Source organism: Oncorhynchus keta, chromosome 21 (genome assembly GCF_023373465.1).
Source record: "Oncorhynchus keta strain PuntledgeMale-10-30-2019 chromosome 21, Oket_V2, whole genome shotgun sequence".
Classification (NCBI taxonomy): domain Eukaryota; kingdom Metazoa; phylum Chordata; class Actinopteri; order Salmoniformes; family Salmonidae; genus Oncorhynchus; species Oncorhynchus keta.
Window position 1 is genome coordinate 10,942,262 of NC_068441.1, and position 16,597 is coordinate 10,958,858.

At 44.3% G+C, this 16,597-nt stretch overlaps 1 protein-coding gene across 6 annotated transcripts; it reads left to right on the plus strand.

The window, feature by feature from the left end:
* The first annotated feature begins 349 nt into the window (after positions 1 to 349).
* LOC118400100 (host cell factor 1-like) lies at positions 350 to 14,364 on the plus strand. 6 transcript variants are annotated; one of them, XM_035796573.2, is made up of 29 exons: positions 350 to 482; positions 644 to 764; positions 1,920 to 2,090; positions 2,845 to 2,993; positions 3,142 to 3,302; positions 3,444 to 3,652; positions 3,767 to 3,851; positions 3,989 to 4,095; positions 4,314 to 4,493; positions 4,631 to 4,957; positions 5,142 to 5,281; positions 5,386 to 5,559; positions 5,695 to 5,919; positions 6,333 to 6,440; positions 6,547 to 6,763; positions 6,851 to 6,981; positions 7,342 to 7,480; positions 7,613 to 7,824; positions 7,982 to 8,317; positions 8,465 to 8,897; positions 8,986 to 9,119; positions 9,350 to 9,611; positions 9,765 to 10,058; positions 10,160 to 10,248; positions 10,348 to 10,479; positions 10,561 to 10,746; positions 11,114 to 11,411; positions 11,536 to 11,599; positions 11,735 to 14,364. In XM_035796573.2, the coding sequence occupies exons 3-29, from the start codon at positions 1,925 to 1,927 to the stop codon at positions 11,772 to 11,774; spliced, it is 4,998 nt and encodes a 1,665-aa protein (XP_035652466.1). In that variant the 5' UTR covers positions 350 to 482; positions 644 to 764; positions 1,920 to 1,924; the 3' UTR covers positions 11,775 to 14,364. The 6 variants fall into 6 exon arrangements, with proteins under 6 accessions (XP_035652466.1, XP_035652463.1, XP_035652465.1 ...); XM_035796570.2 differs by having other exon boundaries at positions 351 to 482; positions 8,983 to 9,119; XM_035796572.2 differs by having other exon boundaries at positions 352 to 482; positions 6,336 to 6,440; positions 8,983 to 9,119.
* Positions 14,365 to 16,597: the final 2,233 nt, after the last annotated feature.

The window sequence follows — 16,597 nt, forward strand, 5'->3', positions numbered from 1 at the left end:
TCATGTCCATTGGCCAGTCTTGTGCTTTGGGTCTGGAATTTTCCCATGCAGAATATGCCCCTCATATGTTACTTTGCATACAGACAAGAAGTGTGAATTGCCTTTTTACAATATTAAAGTGATTGTCTTCATATGGCTTACTGCGTACCTGTAGGGCAGGCTATTTACCTTGTTGATGCCTTCGTGCATACATTCAGATACGCCAAAATTCGGTACCGCACTGTCGCTTTATTGAAAGTGGGGGCGTGGCAATTAGCAGTGGGTGTTGAATGGGACTGTGAAGTCCCCCAAAACAAAATGTTTATAATTCCAGTTTATTATGTGTTTTGTTATTTAAGTTATTTAGATAACATAAATAGCACAACTCTTATATATGCTTAATCGTGTACTAAACTGAAATATGTGTGCATCGCCATCTTTATTAAGGGACAATGTAGTATGATAACTTCCAACGAACTAAATTCAATATTTGATGTCCAAATGTAAGTGCCCATTTCAAAGATATTACACTGAATTGTGTAGGTTGTTTTGAAGTCAAAACGCACGTTAATCTATGTCCAATGTGTATAGCGGTTCTATACCAGTCGCCATTTTTGTTTTGGGTGACGCCAAATGCTGTTTTCCTCCCCTTTTGGTTGTCAAGAAGATGGCAGCTTCCAGGCAGGCATGAGAGGGAATACTTCTTCACAAATCGAATGAATTTGGGCTAGTGATTCATGAGTAGACACCCAAATCGTCTTATTGGAAATAGTACACCGAAAGAAGTAAGTAATATATCTTATGGATGTCAGATTTTGTAAATATAGGTGTTTTGTTGTGGCGAACTGTACGGCCATTTTTCTTGAGGGAGCTTAAAAGTAGGCCGATATTCGAAAAGATGGCTGATTCCAGAGACGGCATGATAAATAACAACACTTTATTTGAAATGTTACATAATTGCATTATATTACATTGGCTATATAATGAATTTATATGTATCTAACTATTGTATGTAATTGGTAAAGGACGCTGTGCTAATAAGCCTGCCATGCTAACATTGTGAGTTTGCTGGCTACGATAGTCTCTATTAGCCATAACTCTGTAGTGCATGCGCGGGTTTCTAATTTATGTGTTGTGAAAGTTTCAGATTTCACGTGGTATTGTGCATCTGAGAAATTACATTCGATTCCACTTAAAGATGTATACAATTGTAATGCAAAGCAGAAGCGGCGATAGATTGAATGAATGTGACAAATATGGCGACTCCCAGAGAAGCGTGAAAATCGCAATCCACAAACGGGTCTAATTGCAAATGCTTTTCGTGTATTATTAGTGGTACACTTGATCCACATACTTAGTAATATGACTGTAGTGGGATATGGCTAGTACACCTGCTTGTTGAAGCAGTAGGTTAAAGCTTAATTTAACACACGTATGTCTTTCATTTGTCTTCTCTTCCGCCATTTTTCAGACTGGCGGAGGTTTGTTTGGTTGTTATACAAGATGGCGGCTCCCATAGTGGCACTTTAGGGTTGCTTCAAAGCTTTAACTGCAAGATGCAAACGCATACAAAAATTCTAAGGGCGCACAATATAACTTCTATGCTTTGAGTTGTGATGTCGAATACATTTTATATTTACAGTGAGTAGCTATTAGGTGTATCATAATAACTTATTATAATTGCCGGCTTTTTGCGAAACGTCAGGAAAATGGCGACTTCCCTGGAGTTTACAATTACAATATTATTTTTTTCAAATGCACGCTATCAATGCATCGGGTTTGGGCCCAACATTCGATTGCACCTGCAGTTTTCACTCTGCACAATTTGTCATAGTTTTGTCTTCACTTCGCAAGTATCAATAGACTTGATCAGAACTTGTCATCAATCTTGCTTTGGAGTTCTCGTTTTTTTGTTTAAACAACACTTTTTTTCCCTGAAGAGGACATGACTGGTTCAGCTCTACAGCCACGATGGAAGCGGGTACTGGGATGGTCTGGCCCTGTCCCTCGGCCCAGACATGGTCACAGAGCCGTTGCTATAAAGGAATTGATGGTTGTTTTTGGAGGAGGAAATGAAGGAATTGTGGATGAGTTGCATGTCTACAACACAGGTAAGATAACTTCACCATGCAGCCGAATCTGCATATTGCCAACTCTCCATAATATAATTTATTTGATATTAGCAATTACTGTAGGAGATGCGTCATTCTACTATACTTTTTTCTTCTTCTAATCCGATGGCTCCTCTATATGTTGCATTCGCCCGCTGTTGTCAGCAGCCTGTTTTGTGTAGTGTGCTGGATCAGATTTAGAGAAATGTAGTCTGACATTACCTGACAAACTGTCGCCGCCTGGTGGCAAAGAACGGAAAGTGCACAAATGAAAATGGCGCGCTAAAATAAAATGGACGACAGGAGCACTGTTTTGAACACTCAATTATTGGATGCACTCAATTTCTGTTCACTGTACTGATATTGTCCCGAGTTACAAATGTAGTTAGTTAAACAGTTTGTTCCAAAGAAACACTTATGTAGTCAACATGCACAGTTATAAGTGTTAAATTATTATTATTATTATAAGTTACGTTTTTGAGAGCGCAATGACGTTACACAGTTGAAATGTCAGTTGATGTTTTTAAACTTTGGGTTATGCAGATAAAAGTACAATGCATAGAACATACACTTCTCATGTGAAACTTTCAAACAAGAAGATGCAGGCTACATTTGTCAGAGATGCTTGGAACATGCTTGAGTAAATATTTACTCAAAAGAGCATTTGCTTCACATCATAGGCCTACCCAGCACTTGACCACCCAACAATGTCTATCTGTCTATACACAGACTAACCTCTATTTATTTAATCTAGCAACAAACCAATGGTTTATCCCTGCGGTTCGTGGTGATATTCCCCCTGGATGTGCTGCATATGGTTTTGTTTGTGATGGCACCCGGCTTCTGGTGTTTGGTGGAATGGTGGAATATGGAAAATACAGCAATGATCTCTATGAGCTACAGGTAATGGAATGCTTACACCACATTCTTGCTATAACATTGGTAGAGCTAAAGCCAGGGGAAAATGGCTGTCTTTAAGTACTTCTAAATAGATTATGATTAATGGATTACAGCATGCTATCATCTTTTGCATATGCTTTTTTTTGTTCAGGCCAGCAGATGGGAATGGAAAAAGTTGAAAGCTAAGACTCCCAAAAATGGCCCACCTCCCTGTCCTCGACTTGGCCACAGTTTCTCGCTGGTGGGTAACAAGTGCTACTTGTTTGGAGGACTGGCTAATGACAGCGAGGACCCCAAAAACAACATCCCCAGGTACGGATGCCTTAAGAAGGAGATGTGAAATGTGACCAGTGGGGTATACGGATAAATGATGCTGTGGAATGGAAGCAAACAGAGATTTTGTAGTAAGCAATTCGAAATACTTTCTGACTGAAATCTCTATTTTGTAACTAGATACCTGAATGATCTGTACACCCTGGAGCTTCGTGCTGGCTCCAGTGTTGTGGGCTGGGATATACCAATTACTTATGGTGTTTTGCCACCTCCTCGCGAGAGCCACACTGCCGTAGTGTACACAGAAAAGGACAGCAAGAAATCTCGCCTGATCATCTATGGAGGGATGAGTGGCTGTCGTCTGGGAGATCTATGGACACTTGACATCGGTAGGCTCCTGAGTTAACAGTATTACCATATTATTGTATATAATCACTCTGTCTCTTATTTGCATAAATCAGTCTAGTCGGTGTATTATCTAAATTATCCTGCTCTGTCTGCAGACACCCTGACCTGGACTAAGCCATCAGTGAATGGCACAGCACCTCTGCCCAGGAGTCTTCACTCTGCCACCACCATCACAAACAAGTGAGATCTCCCTGAATACCTGTTGAAATTATATTATGATCATTTAGATCTCTGGAATAACAATTGGTTAAATCTCTCGGCAGTAGCCTATTTTTGATGACTGTTTGATTCTCATCTCTTTGTCTACCTCATTGTAGGATGTTTGTGTTTGGGGGGTGGGTTCCCCTGGTTATGGATGATGTGAAGGTGGCCACACATGAGAAGGAATGGAAGTGCACAAACACACTGGCCTGCCTAAATCTTGGTTCGTCTCTCCGTTTTCAGTTATTGGTGCTACTACTTGCATTAAACCTTACACACGGATTGTTTCTCTAGATTTGATTTGTGTGTTATGAATTGATCGACTCCAACAAACTCAGTCTGGGTGAACATTCATTGGTAAATGGCAGTGTCGCCTGGTGGTCAAGTTATATTACTGTCAAAAAAATCAAATGTAAACCTCATGTTTCTTTTTTACCCCAGACTCCATGGCCTGGGAATCAGTGGTGATGGATACTCTGGAGGACAATATCCCAAGGGCCCGGGCAGGACATTGCTCGGTGGCCATCAACTCTAGGTTGTATGTCTGGAGTGGCCGTGACGGTTACCGTAAAGCATGGAACAACCAAGTCTGCTGTAAAGACCTCTGGTACCTTGAAACAGGTGAGTCAACTCCTATTTGCTATTTTACTCTGGTAAAGTAAGCCCACAGTATTTGCTCAACTGTGCTCTTGGTGAGGCTTTCTCTGCTTCTGTTGATTGCTTATAAGATATGTGACCATTTTATGTTTTGGTTACAGAGAGGCCACACGCTCCCTCGAGAGTGCAGCTAGTCCGTGCCAACACCAACTCCCTGGAGGTAAGCTGGGGCGCTGTGTCCACTGCAGACACCTATCTGCTGCAGCTACAAAAGTACGACATTCCTGCTGCCACTGCTGTGACCTCGCCGGCCCTCAATGCCGCCACCTCTCTGCAAGGGAACTTGCCTAAGGGCCCAGCCACAGCTGCTCCCTCTGCTCAGAACCTACCACACACAGGTATCACTATTGTGCCCCAGGCTTCTTCCCCTACAATCCTTCCCAACATTCCCAGAAGCCCGCTGGCTGCCTCCACAGCTCATGGGCCAGGTAAAACCATGGATGTCCTACTTGTTAAGTGGAGGTTGTTTGTACCATTTTATGGACTATTGTCACAGTTTTCATTGTTCATCTTTACAGCCCATTGTATTTTGATAAACGTATACCAAATGGTATGTAAAAAGCAGACCTCGAAGGCTCTATATACTGAGCAGGTTTTCTGTTGTTTTGACAGCTATCTTGAAGGTTGCAGCGCCTCCGTCTGGCACGGGTACCTCCCTTGTCACTGTGCGACCCAACCAGGCTGGAAAATCCCCTGTCACACTTCTTCCAGGAGTTCGCATGGTTGTTCCTGCCCAGACCGCCCAAGGAACAGTATGGACAATTGTGAAATTGTTTTGTTATTCAAGGATAAAAAGTTGTCTCGAGAGTAATGCCAAGAGTATTGTCTCACTCAGGACTGTTTGTTTTTCTTTTAGCCAGTCGGCAGCAGCCCTCAGATGAGTGGCATGGCAGCTTTGGCTGCAGCTGCAGCAGCCACACAGAAGATCCCACCTTCTTCAAGCACTGTACTCAACATTCCAGCAGGTGCCACCCTTGTCAAAACCATGGCTGGCGGCTCCACCACAGTCAAAATGGCATCTCCTCTCATGGTAAGACTCATCAAATATCAGTCTGTAAAAAAAAATGAAACTCAATGGCAGAATGTATGGGTTTGTCAGGTAGTCTCTGTCATGGCCCAGTTTAGAATTTACACCCTTAACACAGTTTGTATTTTCTACTTCCAGGTTAGTAACCCGGCCACTCGCATGCTGAAAACAGCTGCAGCTCAGGTGGGCACAGCGACCGTATCGTCACCCAACTCGCCCAACAGGCCTATCATCACTGTGCACAAGTCGGGCACGGTTACCGTAGCCCAGCAACACCAGGTGGTTACCACCATGGTGGGAGGAGTCACCAAGACCATCACCCTGGTCAAGAGCCCCCTCACAATGGGAGGCAGCGGCACTTTGGTGAGAGAACTAGACAGTCTTACAGGACACGGAGGGGAGGGAATACAGGCAGAAGGTTGTGAGAAATGTCTCCTTATACAAGATCTCGCTCCTTAAGAATTTGATATGCATGCTGTGAACTGAGAAATTGTTTCACACTTTGGCTAGTTTTTTGTTGTTGTCCCCCACACGTATCAGATGAATCTTATATGGCCTAGGCATGAACCCGTGATAGAAGATGTGGCTGTGGAAACCTCCAAGATAAGGAACAGCTTGAGTTCATAGATCTGCACGACTGTCAGGGTCAGTTAGATTGGCTGTACTCACAGCTCAGCCGTACTCCGTTCAGTTGTCCACATGACACTGATCTCCTGGCGCCAAATACTGTGATGTTTTCTGGTGACTCATAAACTTGAGTCTCTCTCCTATGTCAGCAGATCTCCAACCTTGGCAAGATGATGTCTGTGGTACAAACCAAGCCAGTGCAGACATCGGCTGTTACAGGCCAGGCTTCCACTAACCCTCTCACACAGCTCATACAGGTCAGCTATCTGCATGAGAGCAGGAGAAGGAGGTAGCTAAAACTCCATGGGCAGGCTCAGCCTGCTTTCAGTTGATCATGTTCATAATCCACTTTGTCTCCCGTAGACCAAGGGTTCTCTCCCTGCCGGCACCATACTGAAGCTGGTGACCTCAGCGGACGGCAAGCCCACCACCATCATCACCACATCCCAGGCGGGAGGAACCGGGAACAAACCCACCATCCTGAACATCAGCGGCATGTCGCCCACCATAACCAAACAGGGTACCACCATCATCAAGACCATCCCTATGTCTGCTATTATGACCCAGCCTGGAGCCACAGGTCAGAACCCACTGGCTTCATGTTTCAGGGACAATTCAGCACAATACAAGAGGACCGTATGCTGACAGTTTGTTTTGTTGCTAACAGTGACCAGCAGCACAGGGAAGACGCCCTATACCATCATCAGCACCAAGATGATGACCACTGGCACTCCAGGCAAAATCATCACTACCATGCCCAAGCTTGGCACTGCAACTGGCCAGCAAGGGCTGACACAGGTACCTCACAGAAATGATGACCCTTACAACCTCTTGTAGAATATGTATGTTTATGCATAATATTTATAGGCTATGTGAAACAATTTGAGATGTTTCAGTTTTGACATTGGTGCCTTTTTTAACTTTTAAATGTCACATGGCATTTTATATTTAGTTACATTTGATAAATATCATACGGCTAAATACAGCAGTGTTTGGAGCAGTTGAAATGCATGCATACCTCTGGGGACTATATTTTAATCTTCTCTGATGATTAGTGCTACCAATAGCTGTATCAAATGTCTTGCCCCAGTGGAAGAGTGTAATAGTGCCCCCTAGCTTCTCAATTATATTATTTTACCTCCCCCTTGGTTTTTATAGGTGGTTTTGAAGGGAGCCCCGGGCCAACCTGGCACCATTCTGCGCACTGTACCCATGGGTGGAGTCAGACTCGTCACCCCGGTCACGATGTCTTCTGTCAAGCCCAATATAACTACACTGGTCGTCAAGGGAACAACTGGTATGGATAACATTTTCATAATTATTAACAGGTGCTGTCTGTTCAATTCATAAGTATGCGGCTAAAAACAAAACCACGCATAGTTCCAGCTGTCTGCCCCTTGTTGAGTTAGTATTTTTTTTGTTCCCCTAGGTGTCACCACCCTGGGGACTGTCACAGGGACAGTCTCCTCCAGTCTGGCAGGGAGCATTGTAGCCAGTGCCAATGCCTCTCTGGCAACTCCAATCACCACCCTTGGCACCATCGCCACCCTGTCCAGCCAAGTTATCAACCCCACTGCCATCACTGTGTCAGCAGCCCAGACCAGTCTGACCACAGCTACTACCCTTTCCGCTTCCACCATGGTAAGCCGACTGTGCTATTCTTTAATACAGATATGTAGCTATAGCTCCAATTATGTTCTTGAGAATTGGCACATGAAATGTCATGCTGTACAATGTGGAGAACTTTTTGATTGGGTTTTCTCCATCATAATCAATAACTGATGTGCTCTCATTGCAGTCAGCAAACCAGCCTACCCAGGTGACTCTCATCACCACCCCCAGCGGGGTTGAGGCCCAGCCAGTGCAGGACCTGCCTGTGTCCTTCCTGGCCTCCCCCACCTCTGAGCAGCCTTCTTCCACTGAGGTCGGGGATGTCCCTGGCACTGTCACCGTGGTCTGCTCCAACCCCCCCTGTGAGACCCACGAAACAGGAACCACCAACACCGCAACCACAGCCTCCTCCGATATAGGTGGGGTGCAGAGGGTCTGCTCCAACCCCCCCTGTGAGACCCACGAGACGGGCACCACCAACACCACAACGACCGCCTCCACCAACATGGGCGGGGCAATGAGGGTGTGTACAAGCCCTCCATCAGAGACCCACGAGATGGGCACCACTAACACCTCAACCATCACCCACTCCATCATGGGGTCTAACCAAATGGGCACTGTCCAGAGTAGCTCATCTTCTCACCCCCCATCTCTGTCCTCTCCTCCTCAGACGAGCACCTCTTCTTCCCCCGGAACCGCCACAGGCAACCAGGGACCAGAGAACCTGAGCACCGGCACCACATTCACCCCCACCACGGCATGCTCCAACATGGGCTCAGCCCAAACCGGAACTGTGCAGAGTCCCAAGCCAGCCGTGGGCTCTACTATGTGCTTAAACCCACCCTGCGAGACACATGAAACAGGCACAACCAACACTGCCACTCAGTCCTTGTCCAGCATGGGTAATGGGCAGACTGGCACTGTACAGAGGGTGTGCTCAAACCCACCCTGCGAGACTCACGAAACTGGGACCACCAGCACCCCGTCCCAGGCCAGCTCAAACATGGCCGGAAACCAGACGGGGACAGCGCAGAGGGTGTGTTCCAACCCCCCCTGTGAAACCCACGAGACTGGCACCACCAACACGGCAACTACTGCCACAGGTATATCGTTAGAATAGATACTGTTTTTTAAAATGGTTTTATTTTAATGTTTAGGGCTATATTTCATGCCATGTGTTTCCTACAGCAGATGGAGCAGACAGTGCCACCAGCAGTACAGAGACTCCTTCCACCACTGCATCAGAAACAACCCCAGCCACCATCCAGAGCAGAGCCATCACTACTGTGACTCAATCCACACCAGCCCCGGGGCCCTCAGTACCTGTAAAGAAACCCCTAACTGAACTAACAATGCTTTGACAGTCTATACTCTACTGATAGCATAACAATTGTGGAATTGCTAGTCTAAGAGTTTAGTTCAGAATTACTCACTGGCATGGTTAGGCAAATTATCAGCAACTAATGCCCAAAATCAATAATGTATGGAAATAATTGATTCATCTTGTCCATTTTGAGAATTTGCACTCATTAATTTCTACCCTTTTTATCTCCAGTCCATTTTGTCGATCACTGAGGGTGCTGCGGGTTCCACAGAAGAGCCCATGCAGACAGACGCGGCCACGGAGGGGGGAGAGACCGCTATGGAGACTGGGCTGTCCCCAGAGCTGTCAGAGGGACAGATGGGGACAGGTCTGTCTGCAGAGGAGCTGGCTGTGACCGCAGCGGCGGAGGCAGCGGCGCAGGCTGCAGCCACAGAGGAGGCCCAGGCCCTGGCCATTCAGGCAGTCCTCCAGGCAGCACAGCAGGCAGTCATGAGTATGTATGGCCCTCAGATTGGCAGTGTATTACCAGGCAATTGTTGGTAGATGATAAATGGATTCATCTCAAAATACTTTAAATGTGTGTGAAGACAACCGCTCCCCAACTGTAACAATCTCACAATCAAACTGCGTTCCCCTGCATGTATAGACGAGGGTGATTCTGGCTCGACCGGACAGCAGGCCATCACAATCCCCATCGTCCTGACCCAGCAGGAGTTGGCAGCCCTGGTCCAGCAGCAGCACCAGCTCCAGGAGGCTCAGGCCCAGGCTCAGGCCCAGGCTCTGGCCCAGCAGCAAGGAAATGCCCAGGCCCTACCCACTGAGGGCCTTGCCCCCGCAGACAGCCTCAACGACCCTGCGTCTGAGAGCAACGGACACCCCGAGATGGCTGCAGCTGTCTCCAGCGCTGTGGCATCACTGCTGCCGCGCACATCCACTGAGAGTGAGTATTTCTTTAAATTCTCTTTTAGGAGTGTAATTCTTTGTTCTTACTAATAGTTTCTCTAGGTCTTAAATTGACTTCTCCCTATTGTCCCCTTGCAGCCCTGGCCCCCTCAAGCACATTTTCTGTTGCCAGTCCAGCCAAGCTACAAGCTGCTGTAGCAGAGGTGGCCAATGGCATTGAGGGTGGGGTGAGTACCCATAATGTCCTGCCTGTGATCAGAATTTGAGAGGAATGTTGAATGGCACAACATGCTTTAATTCCCTTTTTATGTTGCGGAAATATACAGAAGCTAAACCCTCAACCAGCCCCTATCAAGACTCTTGTAAAAAAAGAGAACCAGTGGTTTGACGTTGGCATCGTCAAGGTGACAAACATGGTGGTTACGCACTTCATCCCAGAGGACGATTCTCAAGTGGAGGTAAGCCTCAAAGCTGGATTCATGCCTTTTATGGCTTTGAGATCAGAGTTCAGTGCAGCACTAACAATGTGTGTGTTGTAGGATGACTCTGGTGCCATCCCAGACCATAACCAGATGAAGAAAATGGAGCTGCAGCCTGGCACAGCCTACAAGTTCCGTGTCGCTGGTATCAACGCTTGTGGTCGTGGTTTCTTCTCAGAGATATCTGCTTTTAAGACCTGTTTACCAGGCTTCCCTGGAGCACCTTGTGCCATTAAAATCAGCAAGGTAAAACTGCAAACTAGAAACGGAACAATTACTGTTTTATGTTACCCTTGACAAATAATCAGAGGTTGTAGTTTTTCTAGTCTTGATGGAATATGGATTGTTTTTCTGCTGGTCTTGCGTTAGCCTAGGGGTGGCAGCGTAGCCTAGTGGTTAGAGCGTTGGACTAGTAACGGAAGGTTGCGAGTTCAAACCCCCGAGCTGACAAGGTACAAATCTGTCGTTCTGCCCCTGAACAGGCAGTTAACCCACTGTTCCCAGGCCGTCATTGAAAATAAGAATATGTTCTTAACTGACTTGCCTGGTTAAATAAAGGTAAAATTTAAAAAAAAATTATTAAAAAAACAACGGTTCCATCTTTCCCTCTCAGAGCCCAGATGGTGCCCACCTCACCTGGGAGCCTCCCTCTGTGACATCAGGGAAGATCATTGAGTACTCTGTGTACCTGGCCATCCAGAGCACCCAGACAGCTGAGCCCAAAGCCTCCACCCCAGCCCAGCTGGCCTTCATGCGGGTGTACTGTGGGCCCAACCCCTCCTGCTTGGTGCAGTCCTCCAGCCTCTCCAATGCCCACATAGACTACACCACCAAGCCCGCCATCATCTTCCGCATAGCTGCGCGCAACGAGAAGGGCTACGGCCCTGCCACACAAGTTCGATGGCTGCAAGGTGGGTAAACTTTCATTTAAATTCTGCTGTTCAGCAAAATGGAGCAGCGTCTCTATAATTATGGTTGCACTTGTTTTTAAGTCTGTAAGTATGGTTTCTCTTTAATTTATTTTCCCCTTTTTAGAGTCCAGCAAAGATGGAGCCTCGGCAAAACTTGCCCCAAAAAGACCAGTTTCCTCGCCTGATGCGTAAGTACCTGGTTCCATCTAATCTAGCCTACATTCCACACACATTATCATCACTAACTGGTTGTGGATGAATATTTTCCTCAACAATTGCAAATTATTTTCAATAAATGTTTTGCTTTCTGTCTGCCCCTGCAGTAAGGCTGCTGGTCAAAAGAAAGCAAGAACGGACCCGTGAGATTGCACAGATGACACCCCCCACTGTCCTTTTTGACCAGGAAGACTGATTCCTCCATCCTCATCCTGACTTCACCCCATTCTCAAGTTAACCGACATCCAGCCAGCAACATAAACAAAATGGCAGCAGAAACCCTTGATGGAAGTCAATAAGAGATATGGTTCTGTAGACAAGACCCTTTTTCTATTTGTCCCACTATTTCTGGAGCAACACATTTAAAAAAGCACGTTATAGATTTTACTTCATAACTTTTTTTTAGTTTTTTCTCACTCTAGCTACTTTTATTATACATCTTTTTGGCTACTTTCAGTAGTTCAGCAATTGTAGAGAAACATTTACAGCTTCACAAGCTGTGAGCCGGCTTGAGCTTAATGTTCTTTTTTTGGTGGGGAGGGGGTTGTAGTGAGACTACACGAGCTGATGTACAGTTTGAGGATGTGCTGAACAAGAGGCAGTGGTGGTGTTTGTTCCTCCCATCTAAACTATCAAAATGGAGAAAACAAACAAAAGGGGTGATTTTTTTCCCTCAAGGAGAAATGTGCTTAATTTAAGAAACCAATCGATTCTGATATCATACTGGATTCCAGTCTCCTAGTAATCTCATCAGTGTGCTTTTCCCCTGAGATGAGAACTGAGGTCTGATGCTATGAAGAGGACAACGAATCTGATGACGAAGGAAAACATGTAGTGAGACTGACTTTTCTAGGACTGAAACTTGCAGCATACACACACATCTTGCAAAAATCTTCCCCAGAAATTAGCAAGCACTGATGCAGAAGATATTTGTGTAGTTTATTTTTGTATTTTTTTAAGCTTTTCATTGTCACTGCATTTTTAAAACGTCAACTCCTTTATTTTGTTGTGTGTTTACTATTGTTCGTCTCCATTGTTTTCAAGTGTTGGTGGGAAGACGGGTGGCAGTGCTGAAGTAGCCACTATATTTTTAAATCCTGGTTCGATCAGTTGTATGTTGTATCAGAGGGTATGAAAAATAAAGACTTTTGTATTTGTTCTGACTAGGTCCCCAGATGTAATAGGACTGAAGGGATTTTCAAACAGACCCAGGGAGAGGAGTGCTTTTACTTTGTTTACCACATCTTTCAATGCTTGTATCACTGTGTGTATGCCAAACATGGAAAATTAATGAAGAAAAATCTGATCCGTTGTCATACTCCTTCCCCGCACATTTATTTTAGAACGGGTATCCTTAACTGGCGGCCCACGTTTAGCGCCCCCCAAAAGAGTATATTTTTGTTGTTGGACATAATACTGTAAAAACATCAGGAAATCCGCTCCGAGTGATTTTTAATTTAGGAAATCTGTTCCGAAGTATTTTCATGCATAATAGAGATGTGATTGTGTACACATGTAGCAAGGTTTGAAATTATTGTTTTAGTCATATCTGGTTGGGCTTCTTTCGGTCAATTTGCAGTCTACACATTTTTTTGTAATTATATTCCGGCCTCGCGACCAACCACTCAAGAAAAAAATTCAGCCTGCAGCTTAATCGAGTTGGTGATCATTGTGTTAGACAGAAAAATTATAGTGGTAGATTTCCTTTCCTTAAACTGTTAGGAACCACCAAATCCAATTTACATGTCTTTTTAGGCTCTTATTTGAACAACTATAGAGGTGAGGTGTGCAAGTTAATTGTGAAAAGTATACCTTTTAAATTGGGATATTTTGGTGGGAAGGAAGAAGCATAGCCAGAGTTTGGACTCGCTTGTAAATTAGTTGTTCCAGAGCAAGAATAAAGTAACATCTTGGCATTTTTATATAATTACCTGTACCAAAATGTCTTTACATGTTGGTCATCTCTCACTTGCCTTTTGTGTCTAGACTTGTAAAAGAAACTCTCCCTGATTCAATTGCTATGACTTGCATTTATTTAACAGATTTGCAAGTCTGAAACACAGCAAGGTTCATTACCGAAACATTTGTCTTCAGGATAAATCACACAGAGTTTTATAAAGAGGGAAATCTTGGAGTGGACATGACTGTATTCAGTAGCTAGTGAAATAAAGAGTTTTCAGAATGGAAATGACCAGAGAACAAGTGAAGTCAGGGGAGAATGTGTTACCTCTTGAGATTGTAGTACTTGCATCTTGGTTTAATTTCTTCTCTGGGCATCACCTTAGTCTCCAGATTATCCTGATTTATTTCTATAATGAAACCACTGTTTCATATACATCCATGATTTTGTACGTGTCAGTCAGTGTCTGTTGAGCAAAGCTAGACATGCATGCAACCAGTGTATTTTAGTAGTAAATGCCTTAAGTTTGACCATAAGCTGAAGGATAAAAAAAAAAAAGTTTTTACATTTAATGAGTTTGTTCCCTTCATGTGGTATACAAATGTGTCCTTTTCTTCCACAGTACCTTTACCGGGTCACTATTTTTGCACAGTGCCGAGGTCTTTCAGAACTTTACCTCCCGCAGTGGGGCAGGTGCTGGTCTTAGCACTGACACTTGTGAGTTTCTTCCAGCTGTTTGCAGGTTGTCTGGAATTGTCCTGTATTTTCCGATGTGTGTTTTTTGTACTGTAGGGAGTAATGTATCTTTTAACATCAAAATAAACATGTTAAACATCACATTATTTCCAGTCGTGGGATAGTTTGATACACTAGCACAGTGGTTCAAAGTTGGATACATTTTTTTATGCCATAGTTTGGATAATAAACTACTGAATAAACACCCGTCTTAGTGGTTGCAGTCTTCATCACTTTCACAACTGCAAGCCCCAAAGAGACCTAACGCTGACTCGCTCACCTGTTGTAAAGCTGTCCTGGCTGCATTTGAAAAGGGCTTTGCCACATCAATGTCCCCCTTAGCTCTTCCCTCACAGTACTGTGCACCTACAGTTGAAGTCGGAAGTTTACATACACCTTAGCCAAATACATTTAAACTCCGTTTTTTTTTTTTTTTTTTTTTTACAATTCCTGACATTTAATCCAAGTAAAAATTCATTGTCCATTTGCGACCAAGCTTTAACTTCCTGACCGATGTCTTCAGATGGTGCTTCAATATATCCACATAATTTTCCTCCTCATGATGCCATCTATTTTGTGAAGTGCACCAGACCCTCCTGCAGCAAAGCAACCCCACAACATGATGCTGCCACCCCCGTGCTTCACCGTTGGGATGGTATTATTCGGCTTGCAAGCCCATTTTACTCCAAACATAACGATGGTCTTTATGGCCAAACAGTTCTATTTCTGTTTCATCAGACCAGAGGACATTTCTCCAAAAAGTACGATCTTATTCTCCATGTGCAGTTGCAAACTGTAGTCTGGCTTTTATATGGCGGTTTTGGAGCAGTGGCTTCTTCCTTGCTGAGCGGCCTTTCAGGTTATCTCGATATAGGACTTGTTTTACTGTGGATATAGATACCTTTGTACCTGCTTCCTCCAGCATCTTCACAAGGTAATTTGCTATTGTTCTGGGATTGATTTGCACTTTTCGCACCAAAAATGTTCAACTCTAGGAGAGAGAACGCGTCTCCTTCCTGAGTGGTATGACGGCTGTGTGGTCCCATGATGTTTATACTTGCATACTATTTTTTGTACAGATGAACGTGGTATCTTCAGGCGTTTGGAAATTTCTCCCAAGGATGAACCAGACTTGTGGAGCTCTGCAAATTTTTTTCTGAGGTCTTGACTGATTTCTTTTGATTTTCCCATGATGTCAAGCAAAGAGGCAGTGAGTTTGAAGGTAGGCCTTGAAATACATGCACAGGTCCACCTCCAATTGACTCAAATGATGTCAATTAGCCTATCAGAAGCTTCTAAAGCCATGACATTTTCTGGAATTTTCCAAGCTGTTTAAAAGCACAGTCAACTTAGTGTATGTAAACATCTGACCCACTGCAATTGTGAAACAGTGAATTATAAGTGAAATAATCTGCCTGGAAACAATTGTTGGAAAATTGTATTGTGTCATGCACAAAGTAGATGTCCTAACAGACTTGTAAAAACTATTGTTTGTCTACAAGAAATTTGTGGAGTGGTTGAAAAAAACGAGTTTTAATGACTCCAACATAAGTGTATGTAAACTTCCGACTTCAACTGTATCTCTTCACAGCACAGCTTGCTTCCGGCACATCTACAAGAAAGGAAAAGCCAATTGGCTAGCTTGTTTTGGACAGATAGCTATTTTGAATGGTTACAGAGATCAGGCTGAGGACATTTCCACTAACGATGCAGTAGCTTCCTCTCATCTTCCTCCACCTCCACTATTGTGAAATAACTCAAGTAATATCTAGTGAAGTCAGACATGTTTCAGTGTCAACCTTCTTCAGTGTGTGTGTGTGTATAGTGAAGGCAAATATCTGGTAGGTTAGCCTTGGGTCAGGGCCTCCGCTACTATGTTTCACCTATCTTGTGTTATCAGATCAGTGTCGACACAGGAGTGGAGAAAATTAGGAAAAAACACAGAAAATCATTAAGATGTACCCTAATGTTTAGTGACTAACATCACATTTGTTGCTCAGCTCAGTCTTGTTACGTATCACAATGAATGGAAAGTCAGTCAGGTCACTCTTTTCTCCAAACCTCCAGAGCAGAGAAAGAGGTCTCTGACGTGATGTTAAACATAGTTAGGCAACAGTGAAAGCCCCTATACAGGGGCTTACCCAGAGACTGTAAACTCTCTACCGCAGCAGTGTCCCAGATCTGAATGAAGACTAATATAAGTCTTGTTATGAGCTGAGAAAAGACACTAGCAGCCACGGTCAGCAGCTGTTCAATTATTTAATGTGTTGGGACAGATTGAACATAATTAAGATAGTAAATACCACAAACAACCTGCAGAATGACTGCACTTCCC